Source organism: Numenius arquata, chromosome 2 (assembly GCF_964106895.1).
Source record: "Numenius arquata chromosome 2, bNumArq3.hap1.1, whole genome shotgun sequence".
Taxonomy (NCBI): Eukaryota; Metazoa; Chordata; class Aves; order Charadriiformes; family Scolopacidae; genus Numenius; species Numenius arquata.
Window position 1 is genome coordinate 34,145,655 of NC_133577.1, and position 26,662 is coordinate 34,172,316.

At 34.8% G+C, this 26,662-nt stretch overlaps 1 protein-coding gene across 1 annotated transcript in view; it reads left to right on the forward strand.

The window, feature by feature from the left end:
- DNAH8 (dynein axonemal heavy chain 8) overlaps window positions 1-26,274 on the forward strand; it is a 140,974-nt gene extending 114,700 nt beyond the window's left edge. The window contains exons 76-92 of the mRNA XM_074168783.1: window positions 881-986; window positions 1,831-2,083; window positions 2,191-2,381; window positions 3,171-3,292; window positions 5,900-6,018; window positions 7,323-7,525; window positions 8,482-8,555; window positions 11,786-11,938; window positions 14,007-14,162; window positions 16,226-16,342; window positions 17,078-17,179; window positions 17,554-17,714; window positions 20,816-20,972; window positions 21,504-21,656; window positions 21,751-21,940; window positions 25,389-25,510; window positions 25,987-26,274. Of these exons, the coding sequence (XP_074024884.1) occupies window positions 881-986; window positions 1,831-2,083; window positions 2,191-2,381; window positions 3,171-3,292; window positions 5,900-6,018; window positions 7,323-7,525; window positions 8,482-8,555; window positions 11,786-11,938; window positions 14,007-14,162; window positions 16,226-16,342; window positions 17,078-17,179; window positions 17,554-17,714; window positions 20,816-20,972; window positions 21,504-21,656; window positions 21,751-21,940; window positions 25,389-25,510; window positions 25,987-26,274 (2,667 nt within the window). The remainder of the gene's footprint in view (window positions 1-880; window positions 987-1,830; window positions 2,084-2,190; window positions 2,382-3,170; window positions 3,293-5,899; window positions 6,019-7,322; window positions 7,526-8,481; window positions 8,556-11,785; window positions 11,939-14,006; window positions 14,163-16,225; window positions 16,343-17,077; window positions 17,180-17,553; window positions 17,715-20,815; window positions 20,973-21,503; window positions 21,657-21,750; window positions 21,941-25,388; window positions 25,511-25,986) is intronic.
- The last annotated feature ends 388 nt before the right edge of the window (window positions 26,275-26,662 follow it).

Here is a 26,662-nt window from a genome sequence, read left to right on the forward strand (position 1 = left end):
ATGAGGTTCGACAAGGCCAAGTGCTGGGTCCTGCACTTGGGTCACAACAATGCCATGCGACACTGCAGGCTTGGGGAAGAGCAGCTGGAGAACTGCCTGATGGAAAAAGACCTGGGGGTGCTGGTTGTCAGCTGGCTGCATATGAGCCAGCAGTGTGCTCAGGTGGCCAAGAAAGCCAACAGCACCCTGGCTTGTATCAGAAATAGTGTGGCCAGCATGGCTAGGGAAGTGATTGTCCCTCTGTACTCAGCACTGGGGAGGCCGCACCTTGAATACTGCATTCAGTTTTGGGCCCCTCACTACAGGAGGGACATTGAGGTGCTGGTGTCCAAAGAAAGGTAACAAAGCTGGTGAAGAGTCTAGAGCACAGGTCTTATGAGGAGTGGCTGAAGGAACCAGGGTTGGAGAAAAGGAGGTTCAGGGCAGACCTTATCGCTCTCTACAACTACCTGAAAGGAGATTGTAATGAGGCGGGTGTCAGTCTTTTCTCCCAAGTAACAGGAAATAGGACAAGAGGAAACAGCCTCAAGTTGCGCCAGGGGAAGTTTAGATTGGATATTAGAAAAAATTTCTTCACTGAAAAAGTTGTCAAGCATTGGAACAGGCTCCCCAGGGAAGTGGTTGAGTCACCAACCCTAGAGGTAATGAAAAGATGTGTAGATGTGATTCTTAGGCATGTTGTTTTGTGGGGGACTTCGCAGTGCTAGGTTAATGGTTGGACTTGATGATCTTAAAGGTCTTTTCCAACCTAAATGATTCTATGATTCAATCAAAAAGAAATGCTCAAATGAACTTGAAAAATCAGCAACTGAATTTTGAGTATGACTCATAGTTACAGTCCATAAAGTGTCATGACGTTTTCTTGGTTTTTTAATAATAGGAACTAGAGGCAGAACGAATTAAACTCATGGAAGATGTAACTTTTAATAAGAGGAAGATGAAAGAACTGGAAGACAATCTTCTATACAAACTAAGTGCAACCAGAGGTTCTGTATCAAAGCGTGAAAGAATCAGGATTAAACAGATTATGCTGATTCACATTAGAATCTTTCCATACAGAAATTTATTTATCCATCCAAGATACAGTAAGAGGTCATCCAATGGTAGAAACTTGAAGTGTGATGATTTACTGGTGTATGAGGGATTTGGTACTATAGCATACCACCATATACAACCCTAAGACACTAAGCATTTTTAACACCTAAAAAAGTTTTGTGAAACAAATAAATTTCTTGAGACCTTTCTGCCCCTCAAATGAGGTAAGGTATCTGATTCTTAACACATTGAAAATGCAAAATAAAATGGGCTAGCTTAAATGGTGTTGAAAGTCTTTTGCAGCATATTAGGAGACTGCGCATGATCAGTTATTGTCTCTTTGGTGGAAAAAGAAGGTGGTAACTTTCAGCAAATCAATCAGTGAGTACTTCAGATGCAGGAATACTGTTGTGTGACCATTGCCTTTAGGACCCCATGTCTGTTTGACTTTGAGTGTACCAATCAACAGGCTTTAAAATAATTGAAGTACTGTGTATAACTATGTGTGTTATGCGCGTAAGAAAGGTGTCTTCTCTATTACATGCTGTAAAGCTGTTGGGGTATATACATTCATATTGACATAAGTTGAATGCATTTGTTTAGCATGTTGAATATAAAAATAATTTTTAATGTTACATATCCTGTTTGGTCTCCATTTTAAAAGCTTTCTGCAATTCAGTAATCATTTCCATTTGTTATAAATAATTCCTGTAATTTGACCTTTCAATTTTTACATATGTGAAGTGAAAAATTTGTTATGAAAATGTCCTAAACATCCAATATTTGACTTCTTAGGTTCACTAGTAGATGATGAATCCTTGATTGGTGTTCTGCAAACTACTAAGCAAACAGCTGCTGAAGTAGCTGAAAAGTTGTCTGTGGCAGCAGAAACTGAAGTCAAGATTAACACTGCTCAGGAGGAATACCGACCTGCTGCTACACGTGGAAGCATTCTTTATTTTCTTATTACAGAAATGAGCATGGTCAATAATATGTATCAAACTTCACTGGCTCAGTTCTTGAAGTTATTTGATCAATCCATGGCCAAGTAGGGAGACACAGATTTTTCTACTATTCAGATGTTTGTCTTTCCAATGTATTTGCTGATGCTTTATTTATTAAGATGCTTTCTTTGTGCTTTGTTTTGTAATTCAGATCTAAGAAGTCTCCTTTACCTCAGAAAAGAATCTCAAATATTATTGAGTATCTTACCTTTGAAACTTACTCGTATTCTGTTAGAGGCTTGTATGAAAACCACAAATTCCTCTTTACCCTTCTCCTGACATTAAAAATTGATCTTGAGAGAGGACATGTGAAAAACAGAGAGTTCCATGCACTCATTAGAGGTAAGTTTAAAAAGTTGTGTTATATGTAGAGCTAATTTCAACTTTTTAAACTTTTACACCATTTAAAAGTGTGATTTTTTTTTTGGCTGTGTGTTTTCTACCATGCAATTGTGTGGGAGCTGCCTCTGTCCTTATCCCTGCTGTGGTCCAGTGAAGTTAGCTGCAGTTCCCATTTACCCGGGCTTTGTTCTATCCTGAGATCAAGTTGATAGTTCTGCTTCTCTCCATCAATTAGTTTAATAATTGTATATTTTTATATTATATTTGTATCCTTATTTTTATAAATGAGGTGACTTCTTGCTCCTCTGCTTCTCTGCTTTGATTGAGCTGAATAAAGCTATCTTCTAAGTTGCCAGAACAATTCCACATAAAGCCCAGGAGGTGCTACAAACAGTCTTTTATCAGTTTCAGCTTGAGTTTTCTCCGACTTTTGCCAACCAGCTAACACTGACTTTTAAAGAACAATGTGTTTCTGTGGCCCAGTTGGCCATGTCTGCCGCCTCTATACTCTGTGAATTTGTGCCTCTGCTGCAAAATGTGGTCAGGATTGCTTATGTGTAGGTCCATATAAAACCTGTTTGAATTTTACAGTGCTCAAATGAATCCTGAGGTCCTTTCCAGACTAAATTATTCTATGATCTTATGAAAAAAATGCTAAGTACACAAGAGTGCAATTAGTACTCCAGTTAAAATTACATGGGCCAGAAAACATCATTTAAGAAGAAATGTCAAATATATCTTGAACCTTGGAATGTCATGTGTATTTCATCAAAATGTTTTTATCTACAGGAGGTGCAGCATTGGATCTGCAGGCTTGCCCAACCAAACCTTTCCGCTGGATTCTTGACATGATGTGGCTAAACCTAGTAGAATTGAGCAAACTTCCACAGTTTGCAGACATTTTGGATCAGGTGATATCTACAAATTATCTTTCTAATGTCAATAACTGGTTTACCAATTGTAATTGTGGTTCCATTTAGAATGCACAAGAGATGCAGTTTATAACAAGGTCAGAGAGAATACAGAATAAAGGCATAGAAATGAACAGCTAGGTAGCATGAATGAAGGTGTATTTATTTGCTCTACATTTTTTTTTGTCTGCGTTATAGTATTTTGTGTTATAGTCATTGAGGTAGAAAGAGAAAAGAACAGGAACAAAGAACTAGTAAAAAAGGAAGCGAGTGAAAGAGAGACAGAAATAAGCAGAAAGGATAAAAAAGTAGAGGTATCGAAAAGGCTCAGAAAGTTAATCTATGAGTGTCAGGTTTTAAGTCACTATGTTTTATGTCTTGAGTCTGATAGACTTTTACAAGTAAATTGTTTGCTGTTTGTTTTTAAATACTCATTTCCATTCCAAGGTTAACGTATTATTCAGATATGATGACTTAGCTATAAATATACTATTTATTTTATTAAGACATACATGAACTTATATGCACATAAGCCTGTGACATGCTTATCAGTTACTTTATTTTCTTTGGTAAATTTATCTTTTTTAGTGTGGTTATAACACTGCCTAACTTTTCCTAAGCACTCCTTAGTGCTTATCAGGCTGATAGCTAGGACACTATGTTCTTGCTGTGAGAGTATTTGTCAACCAAATCCATCTTCTGACAGCATTTAGTGCCCTGAAGAGTAGCAGAGATTTTATATAAATGTTGTACCAGGATGTGGTCCTGGCTGTTTCCCAACTCTGTATCAAGGCAAAATCTGGATACATACCAGCTCGCTTCCTCTAGGTTTTGATTTCTGGAGGAATCAAAACAGGATATTGAGTTAGGAGAAAATTGGAAGAATTCTAGTGAGGCCTTCACTCTGGGTTGTTAGGGCACCAGAACCCAAAATGCATGCCACTGCACACTTGCTAACATTATTTAAATTTAGCCATAGGGTTATGAAGTATGTATTTTCCTTTTAGTTTGTAGATTGTAACGGTTCTGTTATTGGACTTTTCTAGAATTGGTGCAAACAAAATTTTAGACTCTGAAATATGTAGGTGACCATGTTAGCCCCAAAGGCTTCTTTTTTAATTAATCTTTTAGCATGAACTTAAAATTGTCTTATATTTACAAGCTGTGAAGTGCCAATTAGGTGATTTTAGTAATAGATAGAGATGGAATCTGGGAGAGTGCCAACTAGGATATCAACAAAAAATGCAAAGATGGAAATAACATATTTTTAATACTTTTTTTGCTTACTTATTAGATGTGCTGTTCTATTTGGCTCATCATATTGAATGCAACTGTATTATTATTCGTCTAGATACAAACAGAGAATGATTGAAAGAAAAAACCTCCCAGTTCTCAGGAGGTTGCCAGTGATGTGTTTTTTCTTGCCAGTTACAAATTTTTTTCTTCTCTAGAAATTGTCCTCCAGTCCCAGATGCCTAACTTAATTTAATAAAGACATATTCCTCTTTAAACCTTTAGATGACCCTGTTCATTTTCATATTCTTACTAATTCCAGCTGTGTTTGAGTGAAAGATGATAAAAAGAAATATGTAATGAAAACTTAATGATTTTACTTAAGTCCCTTAGCTCAGTAACCTGTCTCTGGATGTGGCTTAGCTTTGAGAAGGTACCTCCTCTGAATACTCTCCTAGCATTTGCTCAGGTTGATGCCAGTTAATGTAGAATTGAGCTATTTGCTTATAAAGTAAATTTTTTTCTCAGACTTGGATTATAGTTGAGAAAGGGACATTTAGTGTTTATCAATCTCTCTGAATGAGTTTTATTATAGGAAATATGTGATTGGAAGAGGTCCCTGTATGTTTGTTTCTCACTCCTCTCCTAGTCCATTCTTGGTGTGGATTGTTCTGAAACTACTTCCATTTGAAACCAAGTCAGTCAACTGGACAGAACTCCTTGGTTTATAACAGGCATACTGAACTGTATTTCAGAACAGGTGGTATCAGTGTGTTCCTTGTTCTCTTTCCAGTGATCTGAGAATATTGCGGTAGCCGACTCTTCTCTGCATTAAAGACTCAACTGCATAGCAATTTTCACTATGTTCTGTCCACCAATACCCCTTGTCCTATTAGGTTATAGGTTCTCAGAGGTGCCTAAATAATGATGGTATCTGTGATCAGATTTATTCTTTCTCAAGTCAAGAGCCTGCTAGAGTCTGTTATTTTTAATTTGTAATTCTTTGGCTGGCTGGACTGTACTGGGACGGATTTTTCTGTTGTCTTACAACTTTGTGATCCAAAGGAATAAATTCATTACAGTATATTTCTCTTGTAGTATGGAATCCTTTTGCTAATTATTGATTTTTCTTAAGGAGCTGCATGTATTTGGGAGGGGAATCCATGCATAACTGATCAGCTGAAGAGCCAGTATCTTAATCCTAGAATTTCTATCTTAATAGCAATTCACATGGCGTATGTCGTAAATGCTAGATGCTTAATGTTACTTGTAACATATCCTAATTTAATAATACAGTCTCATTAAAATATACATTTACAAGGGGATTTTTCTATAGCTGAAATATATTTATGTGTGTTAATGTAATAAATTTAGATAGCCTGTAATGAAAAGGGATGGAAAAGTTGGTTTGATAAAGATGCTCCTGAGGAAGAAATTATACCTGATGGATACAACGATTCACTTGATACCTTTCGCAGGCTTTTACTCATCAGGTGAGCATCTTCAGTAAATTGGTTGTATCACATGTCTCAGTCTATCAGTATGCTATTATCATAATAGTGTAATTTTTATTAATTTCTGGGTGACATGAAATATTATTTAATTCATTCATACGAAATATGACTTGTCTCACTTGGGAACTATCCTCTGAAGAGTCTAAAAAAGTTATTTCTAGACAGTATTTTTAATAGCTTTCTTTTATTTGATGACAAATGAGAACTGGGAACTACATTGCAGCCTTCTCCAACAAGACACTGAAAAAGAATGATTCAGATATTTTCCAAATTTTTGCTTTAATTTATTTTAAAATGAACTATTTTAAATAACTTTAATAAGTAATTATATAAAAAAAGAGATTTGTGAAAAAGCAAAACAGGTATTCAAAAGCCCCATGTGAAAAATGTGCTATAAATGATTTTATCGCATCAGTTAAGATCTCTGAGGAGGGCTTGGGATAGAATGGAGTTTTCCAAAGCAGCATTCAGCTGCCTTATGCATAAGAATCATATCTTCCTACATTCATTGTATACTTTCCAAGTGCTGCAACAAATAAATCAGGAACACTACAAAAAACCCAACAACATTAATTACTAGACTATGATTTGTCTTTGGAGTGTATTCAACCTGTGCAGTAAAAAAGGCCAGAATCTGGTGGAAGAAGTACTATATTGTTCTATGCTATACACCCTGAAGGGGCAGGGGAAGCATCTAAGCCCTAAGCCTTTAAATAATAAACCTACAAATCAAAGCTTTGCAAAGTCATATCTTTTATCCAAAAGTAGTATGCTTGGGTTTGGTTTTTTCCCCAGGGGAAAAATAAAGACTCATCCCCAGCACAAATGCAATCCAACACAACAGTTGAATCTGTACCCTAAAAGACTAACAGACCCAATGAAACATCTGTAGAATTTTGCTAAAGGACAAAAACAATCTTACATTTCCCTATTTCGGTCCTCAGATACAAAAGCTCTGTTTGAAATGAAGAATGTCCCAACCTGGTAAAGGTATCCAGAACAGAAAATTCCAGTGTAAATAGTTTGCTTAAGCCAAAATTGTAAGCAACTGAAATGTCAGAGAATTGAACAGTCATAAGTAGAGGGAAGACTACTAGCACTATTATTATATCTGTAAAGACAAACCTACAAACTTATATATAGATATGCATATATACATATATATGCATATTATGAAGCAAAAATCTGTATTTTATAAATAAATTCATTTATAAATTTAAATCCGGTCTTTGCAACAGGAAAAGGCATTGAATTTGTATCTTGGTATATTTTTTTATTTCCAGGTCTTGGTGTCCAGACCGAACGCTTTCCCAAGCCAGGAAATACATTGCAGATTCCTTGCATGAGAAATACACAGAACCAGTCATTTTGAATTTAGAAAAAACTTGGGAGGAAAGTGACACACGAACACCTCTCATCTGTTTCTTGTCTATGGGATCTGACCCAACTATTCAGATTGATTCCTTGGCTAGGAAGCTTAAATTAGGTATGAAGTAATTATTCATTGTCATGTTTTAAGATACAGAAGGGTAATGTAAGTAATTTCAGAGATATTTTTTTTCCTGAGAAGTGTTTCTTGAATTCTGTTGCACTTTTGATTATTCCTGAACCATCGTCTTAGAGATAAAATAATATTTTGAAAAAAAGACAGTATGCTGACGTTCATTCTGTATGCAGTTGGAGAGTAAAGTTTTCAGGTGCTTTTTTATAATTCGTTATCATCCTTCCCAGTGATAATATTTTTTTTAAATCCTAACTATAAAACACTATTAATTTATTGATTTTATATATATATATGTATATATTCTGGCCTGGTGACAATACTATTTTCTTGTTTTAACTCTTAACTGCAGGTAACACAAAAACCAGCAATCTGCTTACAAGATTACTTTTTTGTAAAAAATACCCACAAGACCTGTGTTTGCGTATTCTGGACTTTATGGCTACATTATATGGAAAATTTGAAAAATTGTACATATAAACTGAGTTGGAAGTAGATACATGTATTCATTATATTAGTCACACTAAAATGTCCACAAATGCAATTTTACAATTATGAATTGTGCTCATTTATGTGGCTTCATTGCCTACACTTAAAGAAAAATCTGGGTTCATATTTCAAATACTGTAGCTTACTTCATTAAAATTTGGCACAAACGTCCATTGACAATAATAGCATTATCACAGTCTTTCACTTCTACAAACAGTGTAAATATTGTGAATGTATATTTTAATGTTGTTTTACAAGGTTTCCATGTTTAGAAAATGTATACATAGTATCAGAATTGGAGGTGAAGAGATTCTACTTTTATAAGTATATATTTGTGCATAACAATTTACTTAATTATGCTGTATTTATATCACTGTTTTTTTGGACTGAATTTGAATTCTTTTTCTGAAGAATGTAAGTTCATTAATCATATGTTGTCAAATATGTTGTAGAGTGTAGGACCATCTCTATGGGTCAAGGACAAGAAGTTCATGCACGCAAACTCATACAGATATCAACGCAACAGGTGTGGAAAAAACACTGCAATATAAGCTGATTATCTGTTTTAGCATTCTTTTACATGCCTTTTGCATACACTCTTTAATATTTTGCATTTTCACCTTACTATCAGGCATATCTCAGGGTAAAAGTGTCTTCTTGAGTGCCTGAGCCTAAAAACATTCCACTGTGGGATATATAGGTGCCAGTGGAGTCCAAGTCAATACTTCTGCCGGCAGTAATATTGAGCTGCTTTTCAAAGGTAGCACGTTACCTTCTTATCACTATATCACTATCGTTATCCAAAGGTAAAAGGACATCGCATTCTATCCTGCAGGACTTGCAGATCCCACTTGTTTACTGAAATTCTTTTTTTTTTCCCTCTCCGCTGTGAGAGCTACCTAGAATCTGCTACATAAAATGGTGAGTGCACACATAGCTTAAAGCTGTAGATACTGAAGGATGTGCTGACTGCTTATGCTGCCTCACATTTTCCTCACATCTGTGCTAGTGAGAGGGACTCTTGCTCACTGGCAGTTGGTTCTTTGTTTCTTTAGTTGCCAATCCTTTGGGCTTGGAGTCCCAGGATATGTAAGAATTTCCAAACAGTATTTAAGATTTTTTCTCATAAATATTGTAGTGTATTTTTTTTGTGGCAGATGATACTCTCAGACAGTAAAAACATGAAAAGTCTAAGCAGCAGCTCCAGAAAGATGGTAATTGACACCTGAAATACAATATAAACATTACAGTGTAAAGGTAGCACAGTCTGGTCAGCTGGACACTTCAAGGAGTTGTGGACAGTGTTGCAAAAAAAGACATACAGCCAGAGTTGCCTGTAAAGTCAAAATATCGGGAATTAGTCTTATTCCAGTATTCTGAAGGACTAGAATTTCTCTACTAATGGAGAGTAAAAGACTACAAGAACTATATTGATAAATTAAACGTATTTTTCATGTGATCATAACCATCTGTTAGTCCTTACTAAACTAGGAGTACAGCACTGCTTGTAATATTCACCTAAAGAAACCTGAACTGACTTGTGTTCAGTAAAAGGTTTGATTGGTACCATATTACCAATTTGTTAACCAATATATGCTTTCATACCTACAGTGGGAGTATTCATCAAAAGTTAGATAGAAAGATAAAGATGGATTCATTATGAGATTTAAAACTGAACTCCTCACAATATATGTCATCCATTAGATTTCCTGGGTCTCTGTCCTCACCCATGAGACTTCTGGAAAGACAAATGGTGAAAACGAGATAACAACACAGAACACACTTGAAGAACAAATGTACTTTTAAGACTGTTGCAGATTCATGATCATGATTATTTCAGATTTCCATCTGAACTGAGCAGTTCTTTTGTCACTTTATTCTCCAATGTTTAATCACAATGACTTCAGGAAATGCTTCTTTCTTTAGACTTCTGCAAAATCCTGTCCTCTTAATCTGATAGACTGAAGTGCTTCGGAGCTGTTCCAGGACTTCCTGTCTTTCATGCAGAAAAAAACAAAAGGTCACACAGAATCAGTTCAGGGAATTCCAATTGTATTGCCTGCTGTCTGTGAGATATCTTCATTTGAGAAAATAGAAATAAAAATCTCTTGCCACATGCTAGTTATTCATTTGACCATAGTACAGTCTTCTTTGTGTTTCTCTTTTATGGACAAATGTAATGCTTGTATATGGCCTTTACTGCACACTTGCTAGACATATACCTTGTATAATAAAAGGTTCTTTAGCTAATGCAGCCTTGGTTATGAAAGTTCTCTATATTGTATCCCAGTAATCTCTTGAATCCTACCAAATGTTGTGACACTAGTCCTGGAATATAGGCCTACCACTTTGGAAAAAGATAAAAAAGAAATCTTTTTATAGCAAATGGCATTTCTAATGATGTGCAAATGCACACATACATCTCTCATACTTCTTTGTGTTCATATGTCTAGAATAGTCGTAATGAACTTCCAGTTCATTGGAATGGTGAAAACTGGGGCATCCCTGCCTTTTCCCTCAATAAAAAGCACAAGGATATTCAAAACAGCGGTCCGGTAGAGCTACTAGTAACAATTTACAAACTAAATGCCTTGGTGGTGTGCACATTTTACAGTGGGAAGGATATCTGAACACCAGGTTTTCAAGAACAAAACAATTAGTGAATATGAAGACAAATATCTGGTTTTTTTTCTACCTCTGGCCAAAAGTATATAATACGATTAAAACTGCTGTGCTGTGTTCCAGGTAGATAATTTTTAAAAAATGAGCCTGATTCATTTGGAAATGTGACAAACTGATTAAAAATCTTCCGCAAAAAAGTGGTTCACCAGAAAAGAAGGAAAAAAATCAATTCATTTAATCTTTCCTTTTTTTTTTTTTTTTTTTTATAGCCATTAGTTCACCATAAATATTTCTATTATATTTTGTCACCAAATATTATTTATTTCTTTTTAAATGAATTAAAACAAAATTACCAAAATGAAATTACAAGCTGTAATGAAATCCACACATCACTGTTTAGAACTGATTAAATAATGCCCCATTTTAATATCAGGCTTCTGATTCATCAGGCTTCTAAAGTGATGCTATAAAAGCTGATTGAATTTAAATTCATAAGCAGAAGTTCAGAGAGATAATAATCAAAATAGAGCTTTCAGGCAACTTGAGAGCTGAATAAGATCTAAATTAATATGCAGAGGTTGAATTTCAAATATGTGCATTTATTGCAGATAAACTAATTGCAGTTGAAAAGTTTTGGAGTCTTGTTACCACCTCTTTACACTTTAGATTATTTTATTAAAAAATAAGTTTTTAAAAAAAGATTTATTCCTTAGATTTCAGCTGTTACTTTTCCTCTCACATTCTTTTGGATCTGATGGCAGGGTGGCTTAAAACTGGTGTTTTGCTCGTAGAGGATAGGAATTACTTCTTTTTGCCACTAGGTAGCACTGCTACTTTACTTAGAATATTGGCTCTGGTTATATTTTCATCGTGAATAATAGGATGTGGAAATAACTTTTGCACTAACAGTTCTTATTTGCTTTAACCGTGCCAATACAAAATCAAATGATAACACATACTTAGGAAGAGAACAAAAGTAAAAAAACTCAAACAAAACTAATAACACACAAAAAAAACCCACCAAAAAACCCAAAGATGCAAGACCAAATTTAATTCTAATATAGACATTTGGGTTTAGCATTATGAATAACTTATTCTAATTTTTATATGGTAACAGTGAATATTTTTATTTAGGGAGGCTGGGTGTTACTTCAGAATTGTCATCTTGGACTGGATTTTATGGATGAACTACTGGAGACACTTCTTACTGCTGAGATACAGGATGAGACGTTTCGAGTTTGGATAACTACTGAACCACACCCTAAATTCCCAATCACACTGCTACAGGTTTGTTCAAATATTTCATTCAGGTACCTCATGCCATCAAAATTATTCAGGTTAAGTGTATAAATGGAAATGAAAGAAATGGTGGGAAGGGACACAAAGTCCAAGAAAAAACGAACTTACCTTACAATGCAAATATCACTTTAAACAGGAAGATTTAATCATGGAACAGTTCATACTAATTTTGTACACAGAAACACTTGAATCAATTCTATCAGGCTTTACCTGTATCCCTTTTTGCTCAACCAGATGCCTTTGTGAACAGAGTAATGCCTGCAGCTGTTCTTAGACTCTTTCAGATTTCCCTATCTGAAATAAAGGATAAAGGGGGCAGAACACACATGGACAGCACATGTCAAAGAACATTATCTACCAAGAAGTTACCTGTTTTTCTTTGGATAAGCTATGAATGGTTGCTTTGTAGATCACAGAATCATAGAATGGTTTAGGTTGGAAGGGACCTTAAGGATCATCTAGTTCCAACCCCCCTGCCACGGGCAGATCTCAAGGAGACGTTTTTCATCAATACCAAGAAAATTGCTTAAATTTTTACGCAGTGCATTTATGTCACTTATTTCTAGGACTCTTACAGCAGGCCATAATGCTAGTTAGTATCTAGTGTAATAGCTGTGTGTTGACACTTCTGTGGTGTTCTCTGCATTTATCTCAAATGTTTCACATGTGATTTCCCAGTCTATAGTGTCACATTACCTGTTAAAATATTAACATATCCAGGGATTCCAGAAAATGAATAACCAACAAACCAAAGGTTGGCTCTTTCTCAGAAGAAAGAAGAGAATAATTTTGGGTTTCTATACAGAGCATTCATCAAAAACTGAACAAGATAAACTTTGAAAAGTGGAAATATTGGTTAGCAAGTGTTCCCATTCAGTCCACCACTCTAGTGTGTTCATGTGCAGACAGGTCCTTGCAGAAGTCTGGAGCTCATCTCTAAGACAGTTTGCTTGGACTCTGTAGCCCAGAAATAAATTTGTGAGACTGAAGTTGAAAAGTCATTCCTTAAAAGTAATTGAAGTCATTTACCACAAATATGGAGATACTAAAACTGCCAGGTGAAGTACATATTCATGAGTATCTTCCATTAAGTGTCCCTCAGAAGTAGAAACAGTTCAGCACCGTGCTTGCATTCAGCCTGTGGTCAGTCTTTCGATGCATGCTGCCATGTTACCCAAGCCAGCCAGCGTACTTACTGTTGGAGCAGAAAAATACTTTTTTGATTTGGGTTCCTCCAACGTTTGAAAGTGTCTCAAGGAATGCAGATTCTGACAAGGCCAGTCTGTGTCTATTAGATTCAAGTGTGCCCGAGAACATCACCCAGAACTGGAATGTGATAGTCCATAGGGGTAAAGTAGTTACAACATTCTCTGATGTGAAAGCCTGTGCTAACTAGCATTCTTTCAAATAATTCGTAAGCATGGTCTGACAATTAAAATTTCATAGAAACTATTCCTATAGGGCAGTTCGCATGAAACTAAGGGGTTGTATTCTAAGGTGCTGTGGCAGTTTACTACAAGAAATGTGGACTCCATGCTTGCTGACTGGAGTACTCAGGAACAATCTAATTTACTGCTGCAGACGTATCCACAGAGACCAGAGTAACCACTATGAACACAATGATCTGATTTACTGTGAAGTCCTGGAACCAGAAATACAGCAGAGTTCTTGTCATCTACTCTGGATAGTTCTCTTCTATCATTTGGTCATTGAATTAGAGGTAGAGAACCATATGATGCCTTCTGAAGAGCATGGCAATTGCTTCTGGGTTGTTCGTGAAAATTCTTAGATCCATGGACAAGTATCAATGATGGTTCTGACCAACATAACCTGAAGGTCTGTGTTCAAAATCTTAAAGTAATGTATATTACAGTTTTGTGCCTAATCAGATAGGTACTCATTTTGTGGAATTTATAGTGAAAGTACATATCAACTTTGCATCTACAATGCTTCAACTGTTTACATTTTATTTATAACTAATAGTTGTGATATTTTTCTATGTTGCTGGTTTTGTTCAGTAAAAAAATCCAATTCCTTTATTTTTTTCACATGACAGATTGCTATAAAGTTCACAAATGAACCTCCCCAAGGTGCACGTGCGAGTTTGAAAAGAACATTTTCTGGAATTAATCAAGATCTGTTAGATGTTAGCAATATGCCTATGTGGAAACCTTTGCTTTACACTGTAGCTTTTCTGCATTCTACTGTTCAGGTATTTCTTAGAAGGTTTGCAAATAGTGTTATAATATATGGAGTCACTTTAACAGAGGTTCCTGAAATGCACATTCTTATATTTATTATAGCATTATGTTTCAGGGCTGAAGCTTTAATTTCTATAATATATATTTCTTTATTCTCTTAACTGTTTTATAAATTTTACACAATTTTCATACTATGGGCATTTAGAATGAGGATTTTCTCATCTAATTTTAGCTGTCCAAAAGTTAGTCATTTGGTGTAAGGGGAAAAGCTCTCTCTGTAGTCAACAGAAATGGATAAGCACATGAAAAAAGAAAATCAGTGTATATGTCTTAGCTGTCTCTTTATAGAAGAGTTAATAATTTTCTTGGACATATATATATATCACTCTGTCCATTGATCTTAAAGGCAATCCAGATGCCTAGGTTAGAGTAGCTGTTCACTTTCTAGATGGCTAAAATTAAATAAAATGCTATCACTTAGCGTCTTGTTTTTATTGTATTCTTGTCTGTGTACTATAAAGATATGTAAATTTTGAGATCACAATAAATACCAATGTTTTGAGCTCTCTAAATATACCTTCTTTTCCGCAAGGATCTCAAAATAGTTCTAAAACACTGTTTTTTGTTATGCTTTATTGAGTTGCTCATCTTTTCAGTGTAGCAAAGATGGTGGAAGAAAAAGACAATTTATTGAGGTCCCTATTAAGATGCAGTATTCTGCATTGTGTTCCTCTTTCTACCTTTTTATAAACAGTGAGAAAGTTGTTCTGTGTACTGCCTCAGGATTATAATACTCTTGTGGAACTAGAAGACCTAAGCTTATTCAACCATCAGTCCTTTTAAAAAATATTATAGCTATTCGTCTGTTCAGAAAATTTATTTATGGATTGCCAATCAGCAAGAAATATATACGTTGCCCTGCCTTTAAACTGACCAATTCCTAATACGCTTTGGTGACAAGATTGCTATGATAAATATAGTTTAAAAAGTAATTCAGAGAATTTGACAGAAAATCTTTATACCTTTCTGCAGGGTATTATTGGTTAACACTGTCTCATCTGCTTATAAACAATACCTGGTTTTGAAAAAAAAAAAAAAAAAGTTTGTTTTTTTTTTAGTTCTAGTTCTCTTTAGCTAGAAGGTAAGGTACCTAAATGTCACTTAACTAGATATCAAAGACTCTCGGTCATTGTTGACCAGATAATTTAAACTGTAATAAATATGTTATCACTTGGTTAATTTTAGAATGTCAGTATTGCAGTGTTTATTCATTTAATAAACGTCAGCACTATGCAGCAATTTAATTCTTAACTTGGATTAATTTATTCTATGCTCTAAATAAGATCATTAAGTGATGTAACTGAGGTGGTTAAAATAAAGTTGTGAGAAATCCAGTAATGTTGGATGTTTAAGATGTTTGGGCTGCAGATTATAGTATCTTACTTTTATAGTTAACTATTTTTCTGTTCCTGCAAGTGTTCTAATTTTATTTTCAGATATGTATGCAGTAATAAATTTGAATAATGTAGTGGTGGCAGCCTTATAATAAAGTTGTGAATTTTGAAAAACATATATTCAAACAATACAGTGAAACAGTAAGACAAAAGTGGCAACCTAGAAGCCTTTGAATAACTGAGCTTGAAAAATTGAAACTATCATTAGGAGACTGTAGATGTAGAAAAAAATGAAAAACTGTTGAACTTGGAATTGTTGAGCATGCTGAAAATTCAGAGATTTAGTAATTTTTTAAATTAATTAATATAAAAATCTGATCATCCGCACAGGCATGAGATATATCAAACCTGTGACAGATACACTGATTAGTAAAGGTAGCAATAAATGATTCTGTTGCTTTTTCTATGAGTATTTATCCCTTGTGGAATAATGTAAGAAACATAATAAGAAACTTTGTTTTTTACTAATGTGTATGATGCACACAGCTGTTTCCTAGGCTAGCTTTCTTCTTCAGTTCAATTCTTTAATCCACTGTTATTATTATTATTATTGAACTTATTAATGAAACACAATTATATGTTGTCTCATAAACATATTTGGTTTTAATTGTATTCCTAAGGAGCGACGCAAGTTTGGGCCTTTGGGTTGGAATATTCCCTATGAATTTAACTCATCAGACTTTACAGCCAGTGTTCAGTTTATACAAAATCACCTAGATGAATGTGACATCAAGAAGGTGAATACTAAAATTTGCATACAGTATATTTAATTGTTTCGTACAGCATTTGTAACTGGTTTTTTCTCCATATTACTATTTATAATAGTTTATGCATTGATGTTCTTTCAGTACAGCTTCTAATGATCAAAGTTTCTGGTTCTCTGTAAGACAGTGAAGCTGGAATATTTTGTGTGCTTTCATCCATGTGAAAATACGTAATAGTTAACAACTTCAGAATTTGATATAATTTTTTTCAGTACCATGTCTAAAATAGTAACAGGTCTACACAATATCTGTTTTGGAAAGGGAGCCCAAATATTTACTGAGTTTAACAGAGCCAAACAAGCTTCTCTATGGCTGCCATTTGGTCTTCTACTATTTGTCAGGGAATAATGTATTAGAATAGCCATTCCTTGCAAAGCAGCACTTAGTCGATAGAGAAAGATGAGAAACTAGGGGGAGGGGGGGAAAAATAAAGAAGAGAGGCAGTAGCAGCTGAGAGTGATTTGAGGTCACAGAAGAAATAATGAGATATAGTTCTAATAGCAGGATCAAACCAAAGTCTACTATAAAATTATAGAGCTGAGCTTAGAAAATACATTAGAAATTAAGTATTATTTTCTTCTTGCAACAATGATCTTTTCAGCTTACATTTCAGAGCCTTATGAGTTTCAGATTATATCAAAATTACACGCTGGATACCTTCTTCTTACATGTTATAACTACAGTTTTATTCGCTTTGCATGAATCCAGGGGATATCATGGACCACGGTACGCTACATGATTGGAGAAGTACAGTATGGAGGCCGCGTCACAGATGACTTTGATAAGCGTCTTCTTAATTGCTTTGCAAGGGTGAGACACCTTGAAAATACAGTTATTTGTCATTTTTATTGGCAGCTGCAATACAGAAATCAGAAGAACTTCTTTCTGCTGAATAGGCACTTCTTCACCAGTTTATAAGACTCTTCAGAGTAAAATGAATTTTTCAGAACATCATTCTTTGGCAGTGAGGTTCTTCCCATAGGTTTCTCTTTAGTGAGGAGCAGAAACTATTAAAAAGACTTAGCTGGAATCCAAACTTAGAGCATGATTTACTCATGTATTCCAGTAAAATTAGATGTAGTAAAACAAAACCCCTAATTCTCTAAGAAGGAAAATGAGATTTAAAAAAAAAAGCCTTCTGACTAGGAAATTAATTGTGGTTTTTTCCTCTGATTTTTTCACAGGTGTGGTTTAATGAAAAGATGTTTGACAGCAATTTCTGTTTTCACACTGGATATAAAATTCCAGTGTGCAAAACCGTGGAAGAGTATTTTGAATACATCCAGTCACTCCCTGCCATAGACAGCCCAAAGGTCTTTGGTCTCCATCCTAATGCTGATATTACGTAAGTAGGTCTCAACATATTTGAAAACAAAGACTCTTTCTTTTAGTATTTTGAAACAAATCCCTATGAAATGCTTAAGTAAAGTATATTTTACATAGGAAATCTAGCATTCATGTGAATTTCACTATTGAAGTAGAAAATTGATGAGTATGTACATGATTATGAATGCAGTATCTTCAGCTACATTTTACATGTTCTTTTAAAGCAGTCAGAATTCTTATTACTTACTCCTCATGGTTTTAGAAATGTTTTTAAAATTTGAAAGCATTATAAAACTTTTATATGAACACCTGATACAAGGTTCTATACAGGTCAACCAGAGAAAGTTTCTAATGTTTGCTTTCTGTTCCAAGTACTATATTATTATTTCGTGCATGTTTGTTAAATGATTCTCTGGATTGTCTTTCAGTTTACATCATGCCTTTAGATGTAACTACAATCTTTTGTTGACATTAGTCCTGCCATTCCCATTATTTAAAAGAGCGTTTTCAACCTCTCCAAGTACCAACTCCATTTAAAATGTTGTATTTGACTTAATTCACTTTTTCATTACAAATAATGTGTGTAACAGTTTGGCTTTTATTTCCTTCTAATGTTATATGCCCTTTGAAAGGATATGAATCATCATCACATTTTTTTCACTGAAGTTCTTAATAATTGTGCCATGAATTATTGCATTTTCACTATGTCCACATTCATTGTTTCTTAACACAGCTTTCTGTATTTTTAAACAAAACAAATGTTTAAATGCCCAACTGCTGTGGAAACCTAATATCTTCTTACACTTTTGGACAAAAAAATAATTTCCCACAATTTTTCAATCTCAAATTTGAGAGGCTGATGCCGTACCAAAAACCCAGTGTTCTAAGCATGCTGTGAGAACAGTACACAGTTTTATTGGCAACTCTGCCTAGCACCTACCATTTTAAATATATACTTCTGAAGAAAAAAATCTGAGTAGATTCTGTTTCAAGTCATTCTCTGATACTTGGAAGACGCCCTGCCAGAACTGATTAAAGAAAAGCCAAGATTTAACAGAGAACTAAACAAAATCCTAAAGAGAGACATGGTTCGGATCCAAAAGTAGGCTTGTAGGAGGGCTGATTTTTAGAAGGAAACTTGAGACTAGCAGTGTTGGGAGAGCTTTAGTGAGAAAGAACAACTCTTTCATGTCTCTGTAGTACTGAGTTTTTCTTCCACTTGGAACATCAGCATATTCCTGCTACTTTAGTCCTTTTTCTGGAGATTTTGCATTATAGGTATTTCTTTAGAGTTTGGGGAAAATGTTCGACAGCTTCACGCTTTTTTCCATGTCTTATCACAGTCTGCTATAGGCAGCTATGCACATGTAGTGTCAGTCTGAATTTCATCTTTGACACACAGACCAAATGGATTAGCATTCCATAAAATCCTATTAAAAGTTGCATTCAAATTCTTCTTAAAATGTCCTATCAAGTCATCTCAGAGTATGCAGAAAGCAAAATACTAGAATTGGAATCCTGAGACAGCCAGGCCCTCTCCATGTCACTGAGGACAAGAAAGACCTTGTCTCCCACTGTTTTAGTGGGACAGTCTTCCTGTTCAGCCAAAAGCTTGATCCATTGATTCCAACTGTAAAACTTCACTAAATGTCAATACTTTTATCCACTTGGGATTAACACCTGAAGTCATTGCAACTGATTTTAACTTGCTATGTGAACCATAGGCTCTGCAAAGGCAACACAGTTAACAGGTACCTGAGCAGGCGAAGAGTATTCTGACAATCTTCTGTCAAAACCCTTTCTTCAGTTGGTTCCATACTGAAGCCTTAAATCTAACTGAATTTTTGTAAAGTTACTGCAAGCTGTTATTAACCAGCTGAAGACAGAGCAGAATCTCCCATTGTTCCTTGGTGTATGTGAGGTTTTGAATACCACATTGCTGTTTTCTACACAAGGCTGAGGTAATTTTCCTTAAGACTGCACTTGTTCTTATTTTAACTTCCAGTACAGAGAATTCCTGATGGCAGAGACTCCAGCTCTCAAACTATATTAAGCTGTTAATCCAAACTTAGTCCTCTTTAGGACTTCATGTGTTCTATCCCATGGCACGATCTTTAGTTTCATTTCTTATACAATTACATATGACAAAGTAATAGAAGGAGGTGGGTGTCATGTGAAGGTCAAAAAGTAAAACCGGCATGCAAAATTGTGCTTTGACTCAGTATAAATTTATGTTCTGAGTCAGACTCAGGCTGTATGTTCCTCATGTGGCTGATTCCATAAGGTAAAAGTAGGCAATGCCAGCACTGCAGTACCAACACATACACTGTTATGTTTTCTTTCTTACTGCCTCTTGTAGCTCTGTGGCGCTAGATAGCATTATAACAAAAGTGCTTCTATAATTCTGCTTGGTTTTTTACCACCACATGCCACATGAATTTAATTCACTTTTTTGTATTGCCTCAGAACATAAATTTACATTAGCACTGCCCATGCTGTACTATGAAATAGGTTTTAATCTCCAACATTGTAAATCTAGCAGCTTTAATCATTAATCCTGAAATACCTCAAGGCAGAATGAATTTACTATTTAATAAAGGGGCAGCTTGCAGAGTTATGCTTCCACCTTTTCCTTCTTCTGCATTACACTTTTAAAAAATAATTAAATGTGGGAAATATTCTTCCTTGTTACAAAACTTCTCTTGCTTCTTCCCAGCAAACAGCTGTTTAGAAGTTCAGGCATATGCCATTTTCTTCCCTTTCCTTAGAATCTCTAGAAATCATATGAAAGGTTTTACTGCCACCTCACATTCTCAAAGGTTGAGAAGCAGCCTGCAGAACTCTTTCTTCTTCTTAGCCCTGAATTAGAAAACCAGCAAGTGTATAACAGGGTCTGTAGAAGGAAGTTCATATTCTTTACAGCCATGGAAAACCACACTTTCGTTGTGTTCAGCTTAGTGCAGGACACAAAGGAAAACAATTTCTTTTGGGAGTTTTGATTTAACCTGGAGATGCAGTATGGTGTCTTTTTCTCAACTTTCAAGTTGTGTGTTCAACAAAGTATGCTTTTAACTGTTAAAAAATCCGATGTAATTTCTAACGTATTTCTTACCCTCTCAGATACCAAAGTAATACAGCAGCTGATGTTCTAGATACTATTACCAACATTCAGCCTAAAGAAAGTGGTGCAGGAGCTGGAGAAACTCGTGAAGCAATTGTTTATCGTTTAGCAGAAGACATGCTAGAGAAACTTCCTCCAGATTACATACCCCATGAGGCAAGCTAATCTCGGTTGTTTTCTGTTACTGTTCTTTCTGTTGAGTTCTCATATAAGACATTCCAAAAAAGAAACCCTGAACTGTTAAGAAAGATTATATATACCGAGTAGCAGATTCAAGCAAAGAACCAACATCTTTATCGCTATCAGCATGAATCGATATGAGGCCTTTTTATTTTAAATCAAGACATCTAACAATTGATCATTGAGATATGTTATGGAGGCTATGGTTGGACTTCCAAAGCTGCATGAGAAAATACAGAAAAAAATCAGTCTTGACTTTTTGTGACAGCAGTCTCCTGACCCTTCTGGGTGAAGTCCTATTCTAGAAAAATCATGAAAATTGGGTAGCATCAGACAAAAAATAAATAAATAAAAACTGCACCAGTTTTAAGGGGATAAGTGTTAACTGCATAATGTGAAGTACAAGTCTATTATTTACTTTTCTGAACACAAGAAAGTTAGGATGACAACAGTATTTCAGCATTTCAGATTTAACTAAATTCTTTCATCTGTGCTCCTATACTTTAGGTAAAAGCTCGTTTCATTAAAATGGGACACCTTAACTCTATGAATATTTTTCTTCGGCAAGAAATTGACCGAATGCAAAAGGTGATCACAATAGTCCGCAACAGTTTGAATGATCTTAAATTAGCCATAGAAGGAACTATTGTTATGAGTGAGGCAAGTAAAAGCATAATTACTACATAAAGAATACTCTATTTTAAACTATTACCTTGATTGCTTTAGTTCATATACTGTAAATTCATTCCTTCAGAATTTGAGAGATGCACTTGATAATATCTATGATGCTCGAATTCCTCAAGTATGGAGAAGAGTATCTTGGGATTCTACAACACTTGGCTTCTGGTTTACTGAACTTTTGGAAAGAAATAATCAATTCTCTACTTGGATATATGAAGGAAGACCAAATACGTTTTGGATAACGGGATTCTTTAATCCACAAGGTAAGGGTACTGAAAGGACTTGAGTAATAATGTATTTAATCATAATTTAATGGCTTTTACTACATATTTAATTTAATATTACACCTAGAAAAAATGTTTTCATCACTGTCAGAATATGTCATAGAAGCCAAGATGATAAGTGGATTGAAAAAAGAGATTAGATAAAGTCATGGGAAACAGGTCCAATGGTAGCAATAAACATGACTGTCCAAACTTAACCTTCGAGTTGGGAGGTCCCTAAACTCCAGATTGCCAGAATCTGGAAGAACATAGAAGGGAAAGGATTTATGTGCCATTTTGCCTGTTGTAATATTATTTCACTAAGCATCTGCCTTTGTCTAGTGTCAGAGACAGGATGCTTGCACAGATGGTCTTTTAGTCTGACCCATAAACACATTTTTTATATTAAAAGAAGGAAAATATGTAGATAACAAATAAAATGCTTTATCTTGTTGACATATTGTAGCATGATATGATACAGCTTCTAAAGAAAATATACTTAATGATAATGGCACAGCTTTTAAAGAAAATAGGCTTTTCCTGTGCTTTCAAACTGTTTAACTTGTTCCGTACTGTACGTTGTACATACGGAAGAGCTTTAATCTAGAGCAATACGTTATTTATATGCTGTACAGTAGTAACAGAAAGAATTTTTTTACAGTTAGAACCACGATTCACTGGATCAACTTTCTCAGGGACACAGTAGAGTCCTCATTGCTGGAAGTTTTTGAGATGCAATTGAACAGGATGCTAGATAATCTCATCTAAACTCTCTTTCCCACAAAAGGTTGGACCAGGTGATCTTTCAAGGTCCCTTCCAACCTGGGCTGTTCTATGATTCTATGAACATGTAATTATACTAGAATTTATAGTAGTTATCTGTCTTTCACAGGGAATCATCAAACTGTAGTTCTCATGGTGTTTCCATTTCACATATTATTTAATGAACAGTTTGTCCAAATTAATAAAAAATATACTGCAAAGTACAAGTAAACGTTATTCATCATTACCTGTTATAGCTTGATATATTGATCATTTTATAGGAAAGAGGAAGAAAAACAAATTGTAACCATCTTCATGAGTAACAAAACCTGTTAACCTTATTAGAGGCATGTTCATGGAAGAAGCTCATTTTACATTTCTCATGAAAAACTTCTCCCATTTAACAACTATGAGATGGTGTTTTTCATTAAAATTAACCTCTGAAACGCTTGAGTATTTTATGAGTTACCTTCACTTTATGATGCTTCTATTCTCACTGGCCTTTCTATGACCAGGACTATAAAAAGTACTTATATCTAAGTCCTTTTTGGGGTCACTCTCAGAAGCAGTTGAGGTGCCTGGAGCACATCCAAATTATCATTGAAAGATGGTATTGAGATGCCAGTCAAAACATTATTCCATTTGTATCAAAAATGGCACAGTTTGTAAGCCACACTAATCTCTGGTGATTCAAGAGCAGTACACACGGAGGTGCAAAAGAAGATAATGGACCAGATCCTTTTGACAAAAGAAAATATTTAGCCTAATAGCAAACAAACATGAGACATAGATGGTCTTGGATTTGATGATTGCTTCAACCTCTGTGTTCCAAAAAAATAGTCCTGTAGATAGAGAAAGAAGTCTGCTCAACACAAAAGGTGTGCTATGGCTAGGGGTGAGGTAAGTATAGTTACTGTATTCATAATGCTTACCAGGAAATTCTGAGTAAATGACATCATACAGTAAAGTTTAAAAATTGACTGCTGTGAGGCACATCAGAAATTGGACTACCAGGCAAATCTAGACTGATTGCACTAGTGAATCAAGCTCTAAATCTAACATAGCATTGTCAAATACATTATAATGTTAAAACATGGGGAATGCATTTTACCAGTTTAGTGGAAAAATCTATTTGTAGTACTATAAAGTAACACCAATAATTGCATTAAACCTGTTGTGATTTTTTAGCAATTATCAGTGTTTGTCTCCTATAAATTCTCATTATTTAGGGGGAATGTATGTTAGTGGTGGTGCGATATTCCATTCAGTAGACATGGCACTTGGAATGAACATGCTTATGAAAAAACAAATATCATCTTATATAATATAATTATTTTTTAGCAAAATTTAGAAGTGTAGATCACATTGTTTTATTTTTATCAGAATGTATGGTATTTGAGAAATGAATACATGTTCGTTTCAAGTACTTCATTAACTGCATTTACAGCACATATGAATATTTTAGCTGTGACAAATATCTTAGCTTCTAATTGGCTTTGTCCTAATTAGCGTGTTAAACCACTTCTTAAATTTTTAAATGCTGTCTGCTACTGCATGCCCATGTACTTTCATGAATTTCCCCCTGGCTTGTCAGTATTTCAGTCAGTGACTTCACCTCCTTGAAGATACTTGACAGTGCACAAAACGCTAGTCATCTTTTCCTTTATGTCCTATCAAGAAGGAACTGATGCCATTTCATCTCTCAGTCTTTATAGTAATCACTCTTAAGTATGCAGTTCTCTATTGTTAACTTTTCTCTCTTCCCCTCAATCTCATTCTAAAAACTCCAAGTAGTTCTTCATCTGGTAGCATAAAATAGCAGCTATTGGGTTTTTTTGGTGACTGCATTGTGATCTTCTGAGACGTTTACACAGTAACAACCAGGTATTTGCTACAAGTGTTTCATTTTTGTAGCTTTTTCCTTATGATGCATCCAAACCTCTTTGCTGCCCGGTTATTTGTCATCTTGTGCTTATACTATTTAGCCCTTTACCTCTCAAACCTTTTTTATTGCAAACCTCTGCAAAGTCTGTCCAAAACAATACTCAGAAAATCACCTAACTTGCTGCTTGATTGTGTCATCCTCTACCTTCATTTCTGTCTAGGACTCCCTTTTCTTCACTAACAAAACATGCATTTTTCATCCTTGATAGGCACTACCTTGCCTAGATTCCCCACACTCATGTAGTTATTTTTATTATCACATCCAGACACGTTTTCTGTTTTCCATTGGTGACATTTTATTTTTCTACTTCTTTCACTTAAAATAAAAGCTGCCTTTTTTTCTAAGTTGCCTTTACATACGTATCAGCTCACATAATTGATATCTTGTCTGCCTTCAAATTCCTTCTTGAAATACAAATCTACCATGGATCCTGTAGTTGATTGTCTCATGATAATTCGTAAATCAGTATCGTGAGCAAACATTTGCTAACTGAATAATTCAGTATATTATTTAATGGGCCATTTAAAAATATTTTTCTCAGTGTATTGCATTCTATACCACTTTTGTCATTTGTTTCTATTTTAGCCTATTTAGCAAATTTTGCTATCATTTGTCAAGGTGCTCATTTTCAATAGAACTCTGTCTATGACACCCAGTACAGAACCATGATGATAACAGAGCAAGGTTTGTGTGGTTCTTGTCATGGAGATATATACTAAATCTCTGGCTTAATTTCTTAAGGATTTCTGACAGCAATGAGACAAGAAGCAACTCGAGCACATAAAGGCTGGGCTTTAGATACAGTTACAATACATAACGAAGTGCTAAAGCAAAACAAAGAAGAAATTACAGCACCTCCTTCTGTATGTATGACATGCAAAGATGTTTCAGTATTAATTTTGGTATTTAATTTATATTTTGTGTCATTCAGTCATTTTGGATTGCTAGAGGAAAAAGCTACTATTGTCTTCACCTGTGGTTTTGCTCAGGAAGATAAATAGCAATAAGCATGAAGATTTTATATTTTTTATTTTGCAGTTACAAAAATATTTTATTAAAAGAACCATTTCATTGTACCAACTCTTGATTTTTGGAATTTATAGTAAACTTTGGATGAAATTGTGTAGTATATGGGCTTTATTAAACACTTTTATTGCCATTGATTTCAGTAGCATTATCTTCTGAAAAAGGATGAAATTATAGTTTAAATAGTTTGAAAAGATTCAATGTCAGACTTTTATTGTAAAACATATATTCCTTTTAATGGTTTAAGTCAATTACTCATTTTACAAAACAGATGCTTTATTTTGTGTGATGTACCTGCTTACTCTCCCCACAGGAAGGAGTATATATCTATGGGCTGTACTTGGAAGGTGCAGGCTGGGACAGACGAAACAGCAAACTCATTGAATCTACACCAAAGATTCTTTTTGTGCAGCTGCCTGTGTTGCATATATATGCTGTAAATACAACCAGTCCTAAGGATCCCAGGCTCTATGTTTGTCCTCTTTACAGGAAACCCAGGAGGACAGATCTGAACTATATTACAGTGATCTATTTAAGGACATCAGTGTCTCCAGATCACTGGATATTGAGAGGAGTGGCTCTCCTGTGTGACATCAAGTAAACTTTTTTTCATACCGTAACAGAAACAGAATATATGGCACATGTGACCAATTACATGTGTAATTCTTCTACTGCTTTTTATTTGGTGGCCACTGGTCATTATACTAGAACTTTCATTTCAGTCTTGACTTAATGAGGTTTTTTCTCTGCTTCCAATAAATTCAGTTTGTCTTGGCTATTTGGTGACAGTTTTAAAGAAAAGTTTTCAAAATAAGTTCATTGATTGTAGTCTTTGATGTTTCCATTGTATTTCTTTAAAAAGGAGTATTTGCTTTAGCAGTACAATTAATGTAAAATAAAATGTTGTTAAACCTTAAAAGAGAAAAACTTATCTTTTTCACATTCTTTCTTATATATAGCTTTTAGCTTGCATTTCAGTGATGTATGAT